Source organism: Silurus aristotelis (genome assembly GCF_946808225.1).
Source record: "Silurus aristotelis genome assembly, chromosome: 16".
In the NCBI taxonomy this organism is placed as follows: domain Eukaryota; kingdom Metazoa; phylum Chordata; class Actinopteri; order Siluriformes; family Siluridae; genus Silurus; species Silurus aristotelis.
This window is the reverse complement of record NC_139589.1, coordinates 9,422,406-9,443,010: the sequence shown is the minus strand read 5'-3', so window position 1 is coordinate 9,443,010 and position 20,605 is coordinate 9,422,406. Positions and strand designations below refer to the sequence as shown.

Sequence of the window (20,605 nt, the reverse complement as noted above, 5' to 3'; positions counted from 1 at the left end):
AATATGTATACCTATAATCTGGGAAGCAAAAGACTTTGCAGTCTTGGGGGCTTTGGGACTTTTTTGGGGGGGTTCAAGACTTTGGGGCTTTTTTACTTTCTCTCTTAAAGAATCTATATTAATCACTTTGATTATATCAAGCATCTGGCAAACAAGTCCCACTGAACAAGTTCTTACTAAAGAATTTATGACTGTTAAAATGAGAACATTGATAGAAATTTGTCATTTGAATTACAAGTATTTCTTTGAGAAGAAAAAAAAAATGAAACAATGAAATCATTGCTTAGTGAAAATGTTAATTGCTAAATTCCTCACCTTAGGGTCCTCAAATACGCCTTTCATTGAAAGTCCACATGCCAGGACTAATGTCTTATACACCTGAATACAGTCATAAGTAACAGTCACCCCCTCAGAACCAGATGTGGACCTTGTAATACAATCCTGAATGCTCTTCATCCTTTCTTCCACCGAAAGATTTTCATCAAGTGGAGGTGGCGCTAAGCTTGCACTTATATCTGATAGGAAAGTAGCAACGTGTAGAGCTTTAATAAGTGATTTGAATACTGTTTACAAAAGTAAGTAGCATGTTCATTCAGTACCTGTGTCTGCTAGTTCCTGTTGTAGTGACACATAATATGCATCTTTTCCTCCCCAGCAAACAGACAAGCCAGTTACAATTAGACTCTCATGTCCTTCAATAGCAAAGCCATCCTTTCTTTTGGTCCTCATCGGGGTAGTTACTTCCAAAGAAAAAATTAAGTAATTAATATAGCATACTTTTATAAGAAAATAAGGTGGTGTGATGTAGTCCACTGTAATGTGCTTATCAATTATTCTTAATTATTTGCCGATGAGCCTAAAGTAACATCACAGCGTTTTATTCCACTTTTAGCACAAAATTTTTAACTGATTGAAAGCATATCATACTTACTATCCATTTAGAGTTTGATTTATAGTTGGAAGATGGTCTTACTTACACAGTAGCAACACTCCCTTTTTGTTTCTCTTTTAATAAAAGCTGATCAAAATAATAATATAATTATTGCAGAGAAACCGAGCATGAAGCGCTCTGTCATGGTGTTGCAAGATATAAGTTGCAAATTTACATTTGACTGACACTGTAGACTATTTCCAAAATCTCCTTTCAGGAACATGAACTTGTTTAAACATCAACAATTACCAGTTGTTTTTATCCGGATATGTGGAGTGTAAAGGTCGACCGATTAATCGGTTTATATAGACTGCTGCAACTATCTGCAAAAATCCATACTGATACTTGTGTCCGGTGCTGTAGCAGCTGAAAAGGTCTGCTGTCATTAAGAGAGCGGCCCCTAGAGGCAAATTACTGCGCTATTTAGGGGTTCAAGCACGTAGTGCAGAAACCCTAAAGTAATTGTAGGGATTATTATTATTATAATTCATAGATTAAACATTCAAAAGTGGGGCCACTTTTACTAAAATGGCTATAACTCATGAACAGAATGAGATAGCTTCACCGATCTCAGTACACGTGTATGAGCTCAATCTTTCGTCAAATGGAAAAAAATTAAGAGCTTGACCACTTGGTGGTGCTATAACAGGGAAAAGACATTAAAATGACTATGACTTAGCAACCGTCAGTCCAACCAACCTGAAAATTAGCATTGTCAAATTGTCTCTGTTAAAAATGACACGAGTGTCTATGAGGACATTTACGTATTTAAAAAAATATGGCTTCCATCGGCCAATGAATTTTGAGCACCTATTACACAAGGTTAAAGGTTGCCGATCGGAATGAAACTCGGCGGGCATGTCCCTAACGTCTTTTTTCCTTATGAGCTTTAATGTCTTAGTTGCTTGAACCCTGGGAAGCTATATTTTACATTTATTAATTACAGTAATCCCCCTGTTTATCACAGTGTTTACGTTCTAAAACCGCCCGCGGTAAACGAATGCCACCCCAAAAATTGTATTTTATGTATAAAGTACTGTACTGTATTAACATTTTACTTCCTTTTTCTAATTAATAATTATATTTGTATTAATAAATTTCATCATTTCAACATAAAGCTCTATAAAAACAATTCCCTATAAGTTTCTTGGTCTATCGTGCTATCCGCAAGAGACTGGGAAAATCAGCCAAACAAATGAGTCATGTGGCAAATGCAATTCTGCGATAAACCGGGGGCACGAGATTCGGGATCATCCACATGTTTTGATTTGGCACATGTTTTTACGCTGGATGCCCTTCCTAACGCAACCCTCCCCATTTATCCGGGCTTGGGACCGGCACTAAGAGTGGCTGGTGTTGGTTGCCTGACTGGGAATCGAACCCGGGCCACAGCGGTGAGAGCGCCGCATCCAACCCCTAGACCACCAGGGACCCTCGGTAGAGTACTGTATATAACTCGAACATAAAATAATTATGAATATAATTATTAATAATTAAAGTTTTTTTTTTTAAGCATTGTTTGTTGTTTTGTTTTTGTAATAAATTATATCACTATTTTACAGGGACTGTTTGTTTTTTATCCAGTATTCATTTTAAAAACTGTCGGTTGATTCATCAGTTCAGTGAACAGTGACGTACGATCCAAACCTAGTGATCGTTATCAGTAAAATCCATTATCGGTCGACTTCTAGTATAGTGTTCGTTATACAACTTTCTGTGCAAGCTTTTACTACAGAAACAATCATGTATAAACCTATGATTGGCCTTTCCGCTGATGAGCTTTGCTGTTACAGGTACCCTATAAACACAGCACAGCATGCTCAATTTCAACTACAAACACAAATTACCTTTTTTAAATTTGCTTCCTATAAGCGGTTCTGGTTGTGCTGTGCCGTCTTTCCTCCCGCACGCAATGGCCAGAGAAAACCTCTTCTTTGTTTTCCACTCTTTTACAAATGTTTTAAAAAGTCTTTTATCACTCACTACATCAATAACTGAGAAAGATTCTGGACTGTTAAAGTTAGAGGCAGACATGGAGGCATCCTGAGAAAGCTGCAGTGAAAAGCCTTCATCATTCAGGGATGTCTCTAACTGTGGCATGGCCTTTGGTTCCACACAAAGTTGCTGATTGTCCTCAAGGTCAGGATTTGGAGATGAATTGAATTTAGACTGTACGCGAGTGTGGTGATTTAAAGGCGAGTGCAGGGAAGAAGTTGTCATTTTGATTCGGGGTGTGACAGGCTCTGGTGTGGGAGGAATAAGATCATGGTTTACTGAACTTGGTTTCACTTTGGTCACATGTGAACCTGATAACGAGCCTTTATGATTTGCATGCTCAGGCTCAGCTCCAGCAAACACCCCCTCCTGTTCTATCACATTTGCATATGATTGATCTGGAGGTTCATGTAAGGTTGAAAACTGATCAGACCACTTATCGAAAATGTCCTGCATTCCTGGGCTCAGATGGAATGAAGAACTTGTGACATTTTCTAAACGAGGTGCTTTGCATTGAGACACTTGTATCTCGGACACAATGTAATTTGTGTAACAGGGCTTTTCTGCTTCACTCGAGCCAGGACAGATCTTAAAACCACAATTCCGCTTCTCCAGATATCGCTCTCCTATAAGCAAAGAATCGCCCCATTCTGACAGGTTAAAAGAAGACTCGCCCCACTGTGCTGCTTCTTGATCTTCCATTTCTGCTTTGTTCTCCATCCTTAATGCCGCGGTTGGATTAGTTAAACTTGTATTTGCATCTACAATATTGTCACTTTTGGGTTCTTCAGCAAATCCTGCCTCGTCTTCCATGGCCTCCAAAATGGAGCTGTCATACAGGCTGTCAAAGAGAAAACTGCTGCTCCTGTTGGGACTGTTGTCCACAGTATCTCCAGGCATCTCATTCATCACAGTGTCTGAATTGTCTGTTTGGGCTTGGGGTTGTGTATTTTGCTTTATGTCACACGATTCGGTTGTTTGGTTCGTAAAATTCAGAAGGTTTTCCAGTTGACTATCAGTCAGTGAAATGTTGTACTTTGGTTTGGCTTTAATTGAAGACAATTCATTAGGAATCTTATCAGAAACTACTGATGCTTCTTTATTTGAATCATTCTTATTTTTCTGTTCAAGGTTCCTCTCTGGGATTAGATTTTCATTTTCAGAACGAGAGATGTGTTCAGTCATAGCATTAATGTGTGTAGATCTTAATTCATTCTTAACCTTTGACTTGCCATTACTTTGAGGCAATTTCTCCTCTTGCAGTAACATTCTTTCAGTCTGAGTGTCAAGCTGAAAACTATCACCAAATTCCTCTAACTCCCCTGTGTACAAGTCTGGAGAATTACACTTTTCCCCTGAAATTAGTATTACTTCAGATGCAACTCTAGACTTTGTGTCAGAGTTCACCAAAATGTCAGCAGAAGTACTGGGTTGTGTTAAAATTAAATGTTTTTCTGCTTCAGTTAGCCTTGCCTCAGTATCAATCTTGGTTTCATGTTCTTCCACCCGTCTACGTTTAGATAGTGGTTTTGCAGAATGAGTGTCGTTGCATGAGGTGGAGTTGAAATGTAAATCAGAACTCTGGCTAGAGTTTGCCACTGAGGTTTTTTCAGCAGTATTGCAGCCATTCGGACCCATTTTGTCTTTAGCACGTATAGATTTTAGAACTTTGTGTAATGCGTTAGATTGCTGCTCGGTGTCCACAGTGTTTTCACGATTTACTGAACTTTTTTGGTTTGTCGAACTTTGAGCGTTATCATCAGATGGATGATCTGCTGGTACACGCGGTCCTTTTACCAGCTTTTTCAAGTTTTCAGTCCTAATATCCGTCTCGTTGGATAAACTCTTCGACAGAGGCTGTAAACCCGAATCTGTCGATTTGTCAGATTTCACTGTAGCATCTGGCGAGGGGGATTCTGGCTTCCACTCCACACCAAGAAGAGCCAGGTCTTGCTGGAGAAGCAGTCTGGCCTCTGACACGATCTGCTGAGCAGCCTCACTCTCAGTCAAGGCCTTTTTCCCGCTGACCCAGATACAGCGCATGCTTCTGCGTTCCTGAGCCTCCTCCTCGCTCTCATCCACCGCCTGTCTAGAACTAGAATAGCAGAAATCAAAACCAGTCATCTTTTAAATATACGGGTTCACTCACTGCTTAAATATGTTCTCAAAACCAAAGTTGCTTTATAAAAAAAAAATAATAATAAAATAAATAATAATAATAATAATAATAATAAATATATATATATATATATATATATATATATATATATATATATATATATATATATATATATATATATATATATATATATATAAATAAATCATGGCTGCTACTTTTCAGAACATTTATTTTAGTTCTTAAAATGGTTGGCAACACCACCAAACACTCTTTTATTACGAGTAAATACCTTTTGAAGGGAACGGCTTTTCTCAAGGCTTTCTCCACATCGACAATGTTTGCACGTGCAACCTCAGCCACTGTAACCAACCCGGCACTGTAGAGCGCTCGTGCTCGCTGGGCGTTCAGCAAAGAGATACGAACCAGATCGCACAGCTCTCGCTGCACTCCGAAGCTCAAGCGACTTTTAAACTGCGACAGCAAGAGCTCCAGGTTGTGCCATCCGAGTCGATTACAGAAGACGGTTACCATACCTGCCATTCAGAATAATGTTACTTACTGTCAGATGCAAATTCAATTCTTAGCAAAGATCTTTTCGAAGAATAGTTTTACAGCTTTGAGTATTAACTAAAGGCGAAACCTGCGTAGGTAGAGGCCGACTGCTGAAGTGACTGAACTTGTCCTCGGCTACAGCCGTACTTTTTTGCTACGACCCCGAGAGGTTCCTCGTTGACCAGATCGAACAATACAAGCGTAGTGAAAAAACTACAATACACACAAAATCATTACAGTACAAATCAAAACATAAATAGTTATTTCTTCCAAGGACTTTGTATTTGTGTTAATCAGTGTAGAATAGACAAGAATACATGCCCCCCCCAGCACTAATCGAAAGAATTGAACAATTTTAGTTTAGAACTAGAGAAATGTGATATTACCGTTTGTGAATGGCCATCTGTCGGTGCTGCTTTTCTGTTTTAGCGATTAATTTCCCGCTGACAGACCGTGCCAGAAAGCCTTCCTGAATCCCCACCATCTCTGCAACCCGTTTCATTGCAGAAGGCAGCTGCTCCCACAGGCAGAAGAACTGGTACCAGTCTATTGTCGTCCAGTCGACGTATACTGGTGTTATCTGAGAAATAGTCATTCATAAACCAATTCAAATGCTAAACTTATTAAGCTTGTGGGTGCATTACGAGTCAGCTTTACATCATGTCTGTCTAAAACAGGGGTCACCAACCTTTTTAAAACTGAGAGCTACTTCTTGGGTACAGATTAATGTGAAGGGCTACCAGTTTGATACACACTTCTAAAATAACAAATTTGCTTAATTACCATACTCCATTACAATAACTGATATTCATCTATATCTAGTCATCTATATTTTATTTTGTCTTTTTTATTTTTTTATTCACACCAATGCAAATGTAATTAAAAAAAGAATAACAACAAAAAAAATGAGATGCAACTCACTGGTAAGTGGCGCTATGGTGAGCTATTTTTAGAAAAGGCGACTCATGTGGTCCTTGCGGGCAACCTGGTGCACCATGTTGGTGACCCCTGGGTCTAAAAAGGCAACTAATGATTCAATAATAACAGACAATGGTTCATTTGTAACATAATTTTTTTTTCACCTCTCACCTATTTAGGCCTAGCAAACAGGTATTTGAATAAATATTTGTATTATTTGGTTTGAAATGAATTTCATTTAACAAGCTGCATAACATTCTGAAGCTTTGGGGTCTGAAACACAGTGATCCTGCTGATGGGAAAGATGGCATACTGCATGGATCGCCAACTGCCGGACTCCGGTCCGAATCTGGACCCCAAGATGCGTCCAGCCGGACCGCAAAGCCTTTTCCCATAATGAAATAAATAAATGCCAAACGGTATTTTCTAATAAAATCTCATTTATATTAGACACATCTAGTTCAGCTCAGTAGAGCAGTCTGGGTCGTATGGCGCCATGGGTCGCTACTACAGTTATGATGCTCACTGGTGATACGATCAGACGTACAGTTGTGCGTGCAGTGAAGACAGCAAAGAGCGATGCGCAAACAGATGAATCTTTCAGTGAATGAAAAGCAATGCAATACTCAAAAATAAGGAAAGTTGATGCTGAAAAGCAAGATTTTTTTTTAGATATATGGGTGGAAAAATACACATTTATTCTTTCTGCATCGAGCTGTAAGAGGCCTGTGTGACTTATCTGCTCGGAGGATGTTGCGGTTATTAAAAGTGGAAACATTAAACACCATTACAAAACTAAGCATAGACACTTTGAAGAAACTTCCCCTTAGCAGTAAGAAGTAAGGGCACAGAAAATAAATGAGCTCAAAGCCCAGTACGAGCGATCTACACGGGTTCTCACTCACTCACAGCCCAACAACGAGCATATGAGTGTTCACTGAGAATACAGTGGATTTTAGGAAAACAAATTTTATTTAACTTTTATTTGAGGTTATTTACATTTTTATAGATTTGAAGGAACTGTACAAAATAACAAAGTGTTTTGCATGTTTAAATTTTTCCAACACTGGCACTTTATTTTTTGCCTGTTTGTGTTTCTGATTAATGATATTTTTCTAATTCAACTTAAAGCATAGACGAGAGCAATGTTAAACATTAGATACATTTAGTTAGGAAGAGATAAACACTGTGAAGTTAAATATGTTATGAGATTTCCGGGTTTTTTTTGTTGTTGTTTTTTTGGTGGGGGTGGTTATAACCAGTCAGGTATGCGTTCATTACTTATGATCTGCAATCTCAGTTCAGCAGAAACAAACGCACTTTAGCTTTTTTCTTTTATTTATCTTTTTTTATTAATTTTTTTCGTGGTCCAAAAAAAACATCTATTTAGTCTGGCAAAAAGCATTAATTCGTGTTTTTAGGTATGTAATTGTGCGGACCTTCCGAGTAGGGTTCATTCACTGGACTTCAAGCAATTTTAGTTGGAGACCCCTGGTATACTGTTCCTTCCCTGTCAAACACAGAGGCACTACTCATTTGTAAACAGAAGAGGGAGAATAGCTCTTTCCTCAGACTATCCTACACTGTCATGTACCTGAGCAGCAGTGAGATAAGATGCACCTGGCTGGCTTATATCCAGTATCTAGTAAAAAGAACAATAGATTAGAGCCGACTGGTGGGTGGTGATCAGCCCGAAATGAGGGTTAAATTTTAAAATATAATGTTCATATCAACATTTAAAACATGAATTTGAATCTCTGGGTTACAAGAAGACTATGTTAAAGGTGTGTTTGTAATAGATAAAATAATATATTATAATGTGCACTATATGGACCAAAGTTTGGAGACACCTGACCAGAAGATTTGTATATTTGCTTTCTGAACATTAATAGCAGAGCATGTAGGATCTCCATTGGAAAAACCACGTAAACTACATCTTCATGGAGCTCGCTTAATGCACAGAGGTACTGTCATGCTAGAATGGGTTTGGGTCTCCTAGTGCAAATGAAGAAAACATTTTATGTTACTGCATCTCAAGACAACCTACAGTGTACAATTGTGTGCCTCCAACTTCTGATGTAAAGGTTTGGGTGTAGAACCTTTTTTTGTTTGTTGTTGTTTTTTTGTTTTTTTTACACCAATTTTTTATAGGCAATTCCCAAGTGCCAACATTTCAAATGAGTTGATGGATTGGGTTGAGGAAAAAGAAAAGTGCAATCTGCATGCAGCAGAAGACCCAAAACATTAAAAGAAATTCTTTAAATCATCCAGTATAGCAAAGAGTGAGTCTGAACTGATCCCTACTTGATAAAGGATGTGGAGATCATTTTCGAGAACAAAGCCTTTCATTGCTCTTTGTAGGTCAGCAAAAATGCCCAGAGCTTCTGGTGGCGACAGAGATGATGACAGTGTAGCAGAACCCAGATGAGTAGGGCAGTATTTCTCCTCTGAAAGAAAACAACACAGTTGCACACTGTTAAACTGCAAACTAAGTAAAACCTGCTGTACCTCAACGTCTCCTTACCATCTCCTTCCTTTTGAATGTGAATGAATTCGTTGTCCATTAGCCAATCCATGCATGCTTCAATGGCCCCACGGCTCCGAGCTGCACCTCGCTGATCGGGTTGCTCAGATGCTAGGCTGGCTGCCAGCAGAGTGCACGACGCATACATACTCACCTCCTCTGGTGTGCTGGCAACTTCACCTACAATGATCTTATGATGGACAAGACAACAGGTTTTTATATGTGCATGGGCAGCCTCAAGCTTCCCGAAACAAAACATAATACACACCTTGCTGATTTCAAGATAACAGCTGTAGAGTACAACGAGCAAAATTTGATGAGGATAATAAAACATTACGCCACTTTAACTGGCCTGTGGAAGGGCTAGACCTCAAACTTATTAAATGTGGCAAAAAGAAGTTAGCTCATTGAATTGCTACTGTTATTCAGACAAGAGGAACGTAAAGTATTGACAAAGCTATTACATGCAACATATTTTTGCCCAGGCTATATGGGACCTTATGCAATGCTTTCATTTATTATATTCTACAGGCACCTCTCAATAAATTAGAATATCATTAAAAAGTTGATTTTTATTTAGTGATTTAATACAAAAAGTGAAACTTGTATATTATTTAAAGTCATCACACAGACTGATATATTTCAAGTGTTTGTTTCTTTTAATTTTGATGCTTATGGCTCACAGCTAATAAAAACCCAAAAATATTGTGAAATATGTTTAATTTTGGAGACTCTTGGTGTCACACTCTAATCAGCTCAATTATTATCACATTTCCTAAACCTTTAAATGGTGTCTCAGTCTGGTTCAGGCTACACAATCATGGGGAAGACTGTGACTTGACCCCCTTAAATTAGCCCTTTCCAAGTTTGTAGAATTCAAAAGTTATATTTATATTAAGTTTGTAATCTGGCGTACCAGTGCAGATTTATTCATTACTAGAGACTCGAAGCACTTTTGCACGTCGCTCTGGATAAAGGCGTCTGCTAAATGCGGCAAATGTAAATGTAAATGTAAATTCTGGGGAGATTCACAAAGAGTGGACTGCAGCTGGAGTCAGTGCTTCTAGAGCCACCAAACACAGACGTATCCATGGGCTACAACTGACACATTCCTTGTAGCCACCCCTGAACCAGAGAAGTTTTAGAGCACTTCATGCTTCCCTCTGCTGACCAGCTTTATAGAGATTATCTCATTTTCCAGCAGGATTTGGCACCTGCCCACACTGCCAAAAGCAGCAAAAGTTAAATGAGCATGGTGTTGGTGTGCTTGACTGGCCAGCAAACTCACCAGACTTGAACCCCATAGAGAATCTATAGGGTATTGTCAAGAGGAAAATTAGAAACAAGAGACCCAAAAATGCAAATGAGCTGAAAACCACTGTCAAAGAAACCTGGGCTTCCATACAACCTCAGCAGTGCCGCATACTGCTCACCTCCATGCCACGCCCAATTGAAGCAGTAATTAAAGCAAAAGGAGCCCCTACCAAGTATTGAGTACATAAACAGTAAATGAACATACTTTCCAGAAGGCCAACACAAAAAATGGTTTTTTGATTGGTCTTATGAATTATTCAAATTTTTTGAGATGCATTTGTATACTTTTCTTTTTTTTTTCCTTTTTGCTGCAACTTATAGTTGCAAATTGTAGTTATATTATGTATCTTAATCATTCTGCGATGAGTGCAATGTTTGCACTCATTGTTCTACTTTAGCGTTACTGTATTTTAAACTAGTATTTAGTCAAATATCATGATATTGTTTAACTGAAGCTCCACTGTTACAAATACTCAGACTTACCGACATAAGCTACATAATAAAATGTGAATTTCATAGGTTTAGATGTAAAAGACATTTCACAATAAAATGCAATTTAAACTAAATGAAGAGTTCTGAGTTTTTTCTCAGTTTCATTATTTCTTTTTTTGTCATGCTACGTTCTTTGCACATACCGTAATGTACATTAAACTGCAAATTAAAAGCATTAAAGATCATGTTTAATAAGTAGTATTGTTGGTGTAACCTCCAGGATGGCTCGGAGCATGCTGGTAGTGACTCCCTCTCCTTCATGCTTTACCAGGCAGCTGCTGATAGGCTTTAGGGAGCCCTGAATTAAACTTATACCCTTCATGCGTTCAGACTCCTTACACACCAAGACGCTCTCACCTAAAGCAAAGTTTAGAAGAATAATCAATGTCAAGTGCTTATTCCGATATGTGCCATTTTTAGTTTTTAGAATTGTAATCCGCCATAATTCTGATGATTTATGTAATTTAAAACACCATAATTAAAACTTTAACAATAATTTTTTGTCCTCATGCTCTATGATGGGTATTGCTTCACAAATAATAAACATAAATTTGCATAAAGCATCCATATTTGTCCATGCCCATATTGATTATAAAAAAAAAAAGGAAGGTTTTTATTAAAATGTGCAATTAAGTGAGTTAACTCATGACAATCATGTAATTAATCGCAATTAAATATTTTAATCAATTGACAACCCTAATATAAATATTTATAAAAACGGGACTTGCCGACAGTGTCTACTCCTTTACGTCCCGCTCGTCCTACCATCTGTTTGTAGGTCAGTATGTCCAGCAGATGTCCATTAAACACTGGGGTTCTGATAATTACACGTCGTGCAGGCAGATTTACACCAGAGGACAAAGTGGAGGTGGCAACAAGGACCCTGAGGAAGCCCTGACGAAACGCACCCTCCAGGATGTCCCGCTCATCAAATGTTAAACCTGAATCATAAATTGTGATGAAATGAATTACTTCAGCTAAATTAAATACAAACTAATTTTACTCATAGATCTACAGAGAAATGATAAATCTGTAAATTGTAACAATATAAACAAAATTGTGTGTGTGTGTGTGAGAGAGAGTGAGTGAGTGAGTGAGTGAGTGAGTGAGTGAGTGAGTGAGTGAGTGAGAGAGAGAGAGAGAGAGAGAGAGAGAGAGAGAGAGAGAGAGAGAGAGAGAGAGAGAGAGAGAGAGAGAGAGAGAGAGAGCGAGATTAAGGAAAGAAAGAAAATAAGAAAACAAGGAAAGCCCTTTCATACATAACAAATATGCATTCCTTGAAACTGTTCATTTTTAAAATAAAAAAAAAAACAGAAAGACAGAAAAACAAAAACAAGGAACCAAACAAAAAAGTAAAAGAATACAAATTCAGCATATTAACTATAGATACTAAACAATATTGCGGCCTAAAATATTTGACATGTATGAGTATATAATATCTTGAGCTTTTAGACTGACAAAAAAAAAAATACAAATCACCAGAGAATCCCAGACTGAGATATACAGGACACTTATTCTAAAGGAATGATGGTCAGTATAAAGTCCAGCTACCTGCGTGATGAAAGGCTACGCCCCAGGGAACTGTGCGCTTCAGGATCTCATCAAGACCCGCAGGCGTGCGTTTTAACTGTGCCACAACATCCTGGAGACCCTCATAGTTAAGAGACACAGAGTGCACTGCGGATTCTGACTGTTTCTCTACAAAAATGTATAAATAAATTAGCTTGAATTTAAAAGTCCTGCTTCTTATTTGCTTTTAATACATACAGAAATGATACATTTTCATGTTGAGAAAACAAAACATGGCTTAGTCAACTTGATAAACCTGTTCAATCTTAAAATTAAATAAAAATGCTTAAGTCTAAAGAGTCCCTCAAACAAAACTACATTAACCATCACCTTAGATGAAGTTAACAAATTGCATAAAAATAGATTTTTGCGCAACAGCACCACCAAGAGTCATAAATAAATTAGCACTTACTTTAATGTTGTCTAAATTGGCAAACGATGTGATAAAAATATGACTCCAGAGTCTGATGATGAGGTTTATGGGATATGCTATTACACTTGTACAGCAGCACTAGTACAAAGGGTTTTCCTTTTTTTTTGGTTTTTATAGCCATTATGTCTTTAAATAGTAAAGTCTAAACAGGTCAGTGTACAAACCGTAGTGGTAAAGGTTGTAGAACTCCCTCGCAATGCTGTCTGCCAGCTTTTCACACCAGTTCTTAGAGGGACAGAAGAGCAGCGCAGCATGACCAGCCTGCACTGTCTCAAAGCAGAGGCTCACAATGTGGTCATCATCACCCTGAGAACAAAAAAAGATATACTATTCCCTTCTCAGCTGTATACAGTAATGATGTACAGTATGTACAGTGCTGTGGAAAATCCTGACCTTTACAGGAAGTGCAGGAGTGAAAGGTCGGACAAGATTCATGGAGCCATCGTATATGTTAACGCCGATCTTGACCCACTCCATCAGTGGCACAGGACGATAATCTGTGTGGTACAGTTCAGCGTTTAGCCAGCGGGCGAGGAGATCCAAGTTGGGTAAAGTGGCACTCATTCCCACAATCTGCACACCATCAGTGGAATATTTATTGGAGCACCTGCAAAAGGGAAAAACATTACATTTTATGGCATAGAACACAACCATTATTACATGGGATACAAGAATCTAATGTTGAGTATTTACATATACAGATGGTCCCCGAGTTTTCGCACGGCAGGCAAACGTAGCAGCATATGCTCCGCGCCCTACTTGCAAACAGGACTCGTTAACACATACGTAAGCTGTATATACCGTATAGTTTATACAGTACGGTACTGTAAATCGCTCTGATTTGCTAAATAATGTACTATAACTCGTTAAATTATTACCAAATTACAGTATACACCCCATACTGATCACAGACTCCTGGGTATACTAGGTCTCGACTTACCAGTTACGATGGGGTCATTGGAAACCATCTCCATCGTAAATAGGGCACTACCTGTAACCTTAAGCGATGGCCTGCTCTAAAATCATTATCATAATTTGTACATTTTGTTATTTGTATCCTTAACCCAAATATTGGAATCTAGTAAGAAATAATTTCCTGCAAATATAATTAATTATATACACTGTACAAAGTGTCTGTTGGAAGTGATGTTACACAAAACTACTTAAAAGAATGAATCACTAGAGAACCTGGGAAATGAGAAAGGAAAAAATTAAAGATCAACATAATCATTGTCTGTGCTAATATAAATAAAATTTAGCCTAAAATAAAATGCTGATGTTTAGAGAGTGCATTATAAGCTCTTTTATATTACAGTGCATTGACTACTACTATGAAGTTGCATGATTCAAAACTGGACCAGTCCAAAACTGAACATGTGAATGTCTTGACCGAGTAAAACATTTTGGGGTTATGCATTTTCTTTTAATTATTAAAGCTCTTAAGTCTGTAGTTCTTTAGGTACTTTAAAATTTATTCTAAAGTATTTCCTGGATTAAGCCTTTCAGCAGCATATCTAGAAAAACCAGTGTGATATTTAAGCAGTGACATACTTCTCTGCTGCTTTCTTTGCAATGTACTGGATTTTAGTCAGCAGGAGTTCCAACAAATATCCACGACCAGAGTCACCCAGCATGTGCAGCTCATCTACAACAACAATCCCTAAGAATGGAAAGAAAAAAAAAGTAGAACAATATGCACTGATATCACAAAGCACTACTACTTCTTCTTTCGGCTTCTCCCATTAGGGGTCTCCCAAAGGATTATCCGTCTCCACAACCCTGTCCTCTACATCTGCCTCTTTCAACCCAACTACCTGCATGTCTTCCCTCAGCACATCCATAAACCTCCTCCTTGGTCTTCCTCTTTTCCTTCCTCCTGGTGGTTCCATCCTCAGCATTCTCCTACCGATATACCCCATGTCCCACTTCTGCTCATGTCCAAACCATCGCAATCTCGCCTCCCTCAACTTGTCTCCAAAATGTCCTACATGCACTGTCCCTCTAATAAACTCATTTCTAATCCTGTCCATCGTCATTCCCTCCCAAAGAAAACCTCAACATCTTCAGCTCTGCTACCTCCAGCTCCACCTCCTGTCTTTATTCAATGCCACTGTATCTAAACCATACAACATCACAGGTCTCACCACAGTCCTATAAACTTTCTCTTTCACTTTCACAGTTACCCTTCTATCACAAATCACTCCTGCTATCACTCTTCTCCACCCACTCCACCCTGCCCTCCCTCTCATTCACACACATGTACTCTGTCTTACTCCTACTGACGTTTATTCCCCTTCCGATATCACAAAGCACATAAGACATAAATCAACATATAGTAGCATTACTGCATTAACTGCAGCATTAGTTCTTACCAAGTAAATCCATTCTGTCCTCTTCAATGAGCCTGTTAATGAGCCCATTAGCTTTTTCAATTGTACATACAGCTACATCAAGTGCAGAAAAGCCACCAGAGGCTGAAGTGCTGCCCATATAGCCTTCAACTCGCACCCCTGCCTCCTGAAACACATTCTAAAAAAAGGAACAAAATACTAATTCTTCAGATGGTGTTGACAATAATCAACGCATTATGTATTAATGAGAAAACTCAGAATAAAAAAAAATTGGGGGAAAAGAAAGCTGAATGTTCCAGACAAATGTTCTCAGTATATTGGTGTTTGGGATATAGTGAACATTGGTGTGTATATAAACTGACCTGTAGATAAAACATCTTCTCTCTGGCCACAGAAACAAAAGGGAGGATGAATATGGCCTTTCGTCTAGTCTCCAGGACTCTTTTAAGGATTAAAAACTCAGAAACTAGTGTTTTCCCAGCACTCGTTGGGGCTGAAAGTAATAAAAAAAAAAAGGACACAACAGTTAAGCAGACCTGCAACCAACACACTAAAAACATTGAAAGCTTCATAATGAAGAAATACAGAGGAACATTTCTCAATATTCCACAGAGGATATTCCTCCTTCTTCATATTCCTCCATGAAGAAAATAGACTAGTGGGAATACATATTCATTCACAAATATATATTAAAAACAAAAGTGATGCCCACTATAGTGATATTTCACATGTGCTGTATGACTGAAATGAAACTTTCTTTTTAAATCCTTTTTCTACTGAAAACAAAACTAGTATAAAAAAAAAAAATAAAAAAAAAAAAAAAAAAAAAAATTTTTTAAGATAACTCAACAGCGCCACTCAACGGCATTCGAAGCATTTTGCATTGTTGTAGTTAGTTTTTATGGTCAATATTCAATATTTAAATAATAAATATAGTTTTTTTTATGCAGAATATCTTGTTTATATTTCCTGTTAGTAATTCTGCACTGTGTTTACATGTCTGAAAAGCCTGATAGATATCCAGTGTATGCCTGCAATACCACTACGCAGTATAAAACTATAAAATATAAAAATAAGTCACTCTATAAAACCCAAACTTAACATAACTTAAAGTGAATGGATTAAAGGCAGTATCAAGGCTGTTTGTAAAAACATTCAACAAAGATGGTCAGTCCCACTATGATGACCCTGTTTTATTGAATGTGTTTTTCTTCGAAAAGTGGGATGGAATTCTGTAGGAAACACCGACCTTGTAAAAAAGGTTGGACTTAACAGTGATTGAAGAGAAACAGACCCGTCCTACTGACATATTTCATATTAACCCTAGGAAGACCATCTTTGTACCTTTGTACCTGGATCATGTACATGTTTTTGTTCTTAAGCCATCACTTTAGACTACTAAGTGGTAAACGAATAAATGATTTCTTTGGGGCTAATAAGGGTGACCACGAGTAGTTAAAGATTTGATGCTTCGATTGGAGGAACCTGATTCGACTACCAATCTCACAGTCCAATCTTCGCAGAGGGGTTACGTGAATCATGCCATTTTGGTTATATGGGGGTGCTCAATTTCTGGATTCACATAGAACTACCGTTTTTCTCCCAATAAGTGAATATTCAGCCTATTATGATAATGTATAATCATTGTACGCAACACCCCCCCCCCCCCATCTGCTAATCTGATTTGACCATGTAAATCCTTAGTCGAGGAGACCCCTAGTGGCCGATTAGTTAAATTCTACTTGCCCTGATGACATCATTTATTTGTATATCTTTTGTAACTTGCAATTTATATTAGTACTGTATGCATTGATATTGTCTGTGTATTTGTTATTATTAATACTAAGTATTTGTTGCAGTTATGGCCTTATATTCCAAAAACAGAGGGTCAGTATAAACAGAAAAAAACACTCATTCATGAACACATCTGGCTACGATGAATTACATACAATCTAAACCTATACAAAAGAATAGAATCTTCTTTACCAACAATCTTATCACATTAGTTATAACATCTACAACATGCTCCAGTGTGAGGGGTTTATTTTTTAATATAGTTCCATTTAAAAGCAATTAAATGAATAGTTTCTAAATCAAAGACTTTGACTGAATAAGAACTTGAATTCAAATCTAATGGAAAATAAACACTGCCTTTACACATATATTCGTTGAATTCAAAACTTCTTCATGTACATTGCAAATCTTTGTGTTGATTAAGTGATCAGTTGCTCCATTCAAATATTTTATTAAGAAAAAAAATCTACTTTAGACAAAGAAAAACTGCTTTACCCGAGTACACCAGATTGTTTCCCTCCAACACTTTGCCAAGAGTGAGACATTCAGCCTGCCACTCAAACATCTGCTTCACACCCAGACTCTGGTACTTCTCCAGCACAGGTTTGGGCAGACCCCAGCTGGAGAGCAGCAGCTTGTCTGACTGATCACCAGGAATCGCCATGTGGATGCTGTGCCCTGTTTTTGGGATGAATAACAACAACAATAACAGTCATACTTTGAAATAAAGACCGGTTTATACACAGCAGTTTAACATCTCCCAAATATTTATAATACATTAAGCACTTGGTTCTGCTTGCTTTAAACCCATCCTTAAAACACACACTGGATGGGTCCTGGGGCACCAGGCACATGCTCAATGTGTAGGATATTACCAAAAAACAAGAACATGAGCTCAGGGTCAAACTAAGGGTCTCTAATGCATCAACTTTTAAATGATGTACCCAAATCATCACATGCTCACCTTCAACCAGGTAACACTTGAACATGGCTTCTAACAATGAATGACAATATCCTGAATAGAAATTCATTATTTATAGACACAAGTGTCATCTAAACATTGCTTTTTTTCTCGGCTCACAGTTCTGTCCCACACAAGACAAGCATCAGGTTAGAAAGGATAGAATTGATGTTAGGAGTGATTCAGGTGGCTTCACAGAAGAAAATCAGCCTGTCATTAGAAATGGTGCATTTCAAAAGCATCACCACTGTCAGTGGCGTGGAGTTCGCTAAGCAATATCTGCCAAATGATAGATTCTTTCTCTCCTGTCAATCACAGTAAAACTAACTAATAATGGGGCATCTGTAAGTTTATGTATGTGGAAGAGGGTAGAAAGCACTTTCCTCAAAATGTCTAAGATGCTGGGAGGGGAAAACAGTTTACTAAGTTTCTAAACCGTTTGTTTACAAACCATTTTTTAAAAATAAGTGTGTGATGAATTAGGTATGCTGTTTGCACGATGTCATACTGCCAGTATTCAGTAGTCGTTGGTAAAAATCAATCAATCAATACAGTCAGTGAAAAACAAAAACAAAACAAGAATGCTAAATATATATTGGAATATTGTATGCTTTTGGTCAGTCAAATGGTTTAATGGTGTTCAGAGTAAAACAGTTCTACCTGCGTCTGTTGGGGAGCTGCACAGGGAGCTGAGATCCAGGCCGGGTGGAGGAGTGAGAACTGAGACAGACAGATTCCCATTCCGCGACTTCTGCTGCTGGAAACCAAATCTTTTTTTGGCGGCAGCCATGCGTGTTGGACTAAACAGAATGTATTCCTTAGAATTGTTCATAGATCCATTAGAGTTGAGTGCTGACGTCTCTCCTTTGAATTGTAACCTTGGCCTGTTTTCAGAGGATCTTTTGGCAGGTGAAGAATTTTCTGTCTCACGTTCATGATCAGGCTTCTGCCTTCTCATGCTACTGCTCTTGCTTTCGCTGAACAGCAACTTTTGAGCCAGGTCCTTCCAGTCTTTTGATTTTTTAGTTCTTCCATTTTCCAGTAAGGGTGATGAAGGTCCTGAATCTAAAGGCCTGATATGTTCTGCACTTTGCCCTTGGTGTCCATTTTCACTGATTTCATAAAGGTGAGCTCTTTTTTTTTCTGGCAAATTCTGTCCTTTCACAGGTATACTGTATGCTCCTTTAGTCAATTTATTTTCTCTTATAATCCCTGCATCCTTCACTGCAGCTGAATCAACATGCATCAACTGTTTCTTCTCATTTTGCTGAAAGTAAAAATGCAGATATTATTTTCGATCCAAACTTGATCCAAACAGTGCATTTGCATCTAAGCAGTTACACTTACCAAACTTCCCGTCTTCTGTATTCCATGCTCAGAGGGCTGAGCATGATGGAGGCGGCTTAACTGCCTAGTTGTTGGTTTTTCATCCACAGGCAATCTACCAGAAAAAAGGCAAATACTTCAACAAAGGAATAAAACATTAAGGGTGTCATGTCATAGAAAAATTATTATGCAAAGAAGCACAGTTTTTAGTAATAATCAGACATACAGCAAATTTCAAAATATTTTTCTCCTTTTTTTGACACAGCAATTTGTCAAGATACAATGTTTGAATGTAGCTAGATTCTGTTATCTATTTATAGCTACCCTTAATGCTGTGCAACATTCACAAAACAGGTTCACTTTGGTAAACACTACATACATTTTATATAAAATATATAACATAGCAGGAATACACCGTTTGTTTCCTTATTATCTTGAAGCCAGTAGGGCACATGTTAAAAAATGTGGGCAATGGAGACTCATTCCATAAATCATTATGCAGTAAACTCGCTTTATGCAGAAATCCCTTAAATTCGCCCCACATAGTTTCCACAGTTGTCTTAAATAGCACGTTGTTCACTGTGTACACTACAGTATATGGTTGGAATGACAATAAGAGCTTACTTTAATAAATATCCTAACTATTTGTGCACACTTTTAAATAATATTGAGAAGATATCTCTATACTGAGGAGATCTGTGGTATTTATTTGACCGTTAAAGGGCTCTGTGCCTACAAGAGATCTTAGCTGTCATGCATTTACATACGTGATCAGAATAATCTGTCATTCAGATGAAAGCATTGAAATTTAAGTAGACTGGATACTGGATGCTTTTCTTACCCATTTTTCTTTGTTATAGGATGCTGTCCGAGATAGAATGTCCTTGATGAACAACTCATTACAGACCGTCAGTTCAAATGCTCCAATGTTCCTTCAGTCAATGAGAAAAGCGTTCAGTGTTTAAGACTAGAGCATTATTTTCTTAATAATTCTCGGCAGTTTTTACAAGCTCGAAAGATCCGCTAAGCATTTTGTTTCACAATCGTTTTTTTTTATTTTTTTTATAATGAATTCATATTCGTTATCACCATGATTGAATATTACACGTTTATACACACGGGTTTTTTTTTGTTAACTAGGAAGGTTTACTCCATCATCTGACAATTTCATACCGATCCTAACATTCGCATGTGTCCGCAAATCAAAAGCCGGGTTGTGTAAAATAATACCGCGAATGTTTTATTTACATCGACCGCAAATAAAAATTAAAAACAAACAAACAAAAACTGTCTTAAAAAGCCCGCGGTGTTTCACAGTGTTCGTCC

The 20,605-nt window shown here is 37.8% G+C and overlaps 1 protein-coding gene across 2 annotated transcripts in view; it reads right to left on the bottom strand.

Annotated features, from left to right (window-relative positions):
- The window catches only part of polq (polymerase (DNA directed), theta), a 25,537-nt gene extending 4,932 nt beyond the window's left edge, over positions 1-20,605 (bottom strand). Inside the window, exons 1-21 of one of the 2 annotated variants that reach the window (XM_083564806.1) lie at positions 20,399-20,605; positions 20,121-20,211; positions 19,301-19,394; positions 18,614-19,220; positions 17,488-17,670; positions 15,561-15,691; positions 15,220-15,376; positions 14,399-14,507; positions 13,241-13,454; positions 13,012-13,153; positions 12,397-12,543; positions 11,574-11,786; positions 11,060-11,202; positions 9,040-9,229; positions 8,820-8,962; positions 5,984-6,177; positions 5,686-5,810; positions 5,335-5,578; positions 2,779-5,021; positions 600-740; positions 316-515 (exon numbers count right to left, since the gene is read on the bottom strand). In XM_083564806.1, the coding sequence (XP_083420932.1) occupies positions 316-515; positions 600-740; positions 2,779-5,021; positions 5,335-5,578; positions 5,686-5,810; positions 5,984-6,177; positions 8,820-8,962; positions 9,040-9,229; positions 11,060-11,202; positions 11,574-11,786; positions 12,397-12,543; positions 13,012-13,153; positions 13,241-13,454; positions 14,399-14,507; positions 15,220-15,376; positions 15,561-15,691; positions 17,488-17,670; positions 18,614-19,220; positions 19,301-19,394; positions 20,121-20,179 (5,679 nt within the window). In that variant the 5' untranslated portion in view covers positions 20,180-20,211; positions 20,399-20,605. Of the gene's footprint in view, positions 1-315; positions 516-599; positions 741-2,778; positions 5,022-5,334; positions 5,579-5,685; positions 5,811-5,983; positions 6,178-8,819; positions 8,963-9,039; positions 9,230-11,059; positions 11,203-11,573; positions 11,787-12,396; positions 12,544-13,011; positions 13,154-13,240; positions 13,455-14,398; positions 14,508-15,219; positions 15,377-15,560; positions 15,692-17,487; positions 17,671-18,613; positions 19,221-19,300; positions 19,395-20,120 lie in introns of both variants that reach the window. The other variant, XM_083564805.1, reaches the window with a different exon arrangement.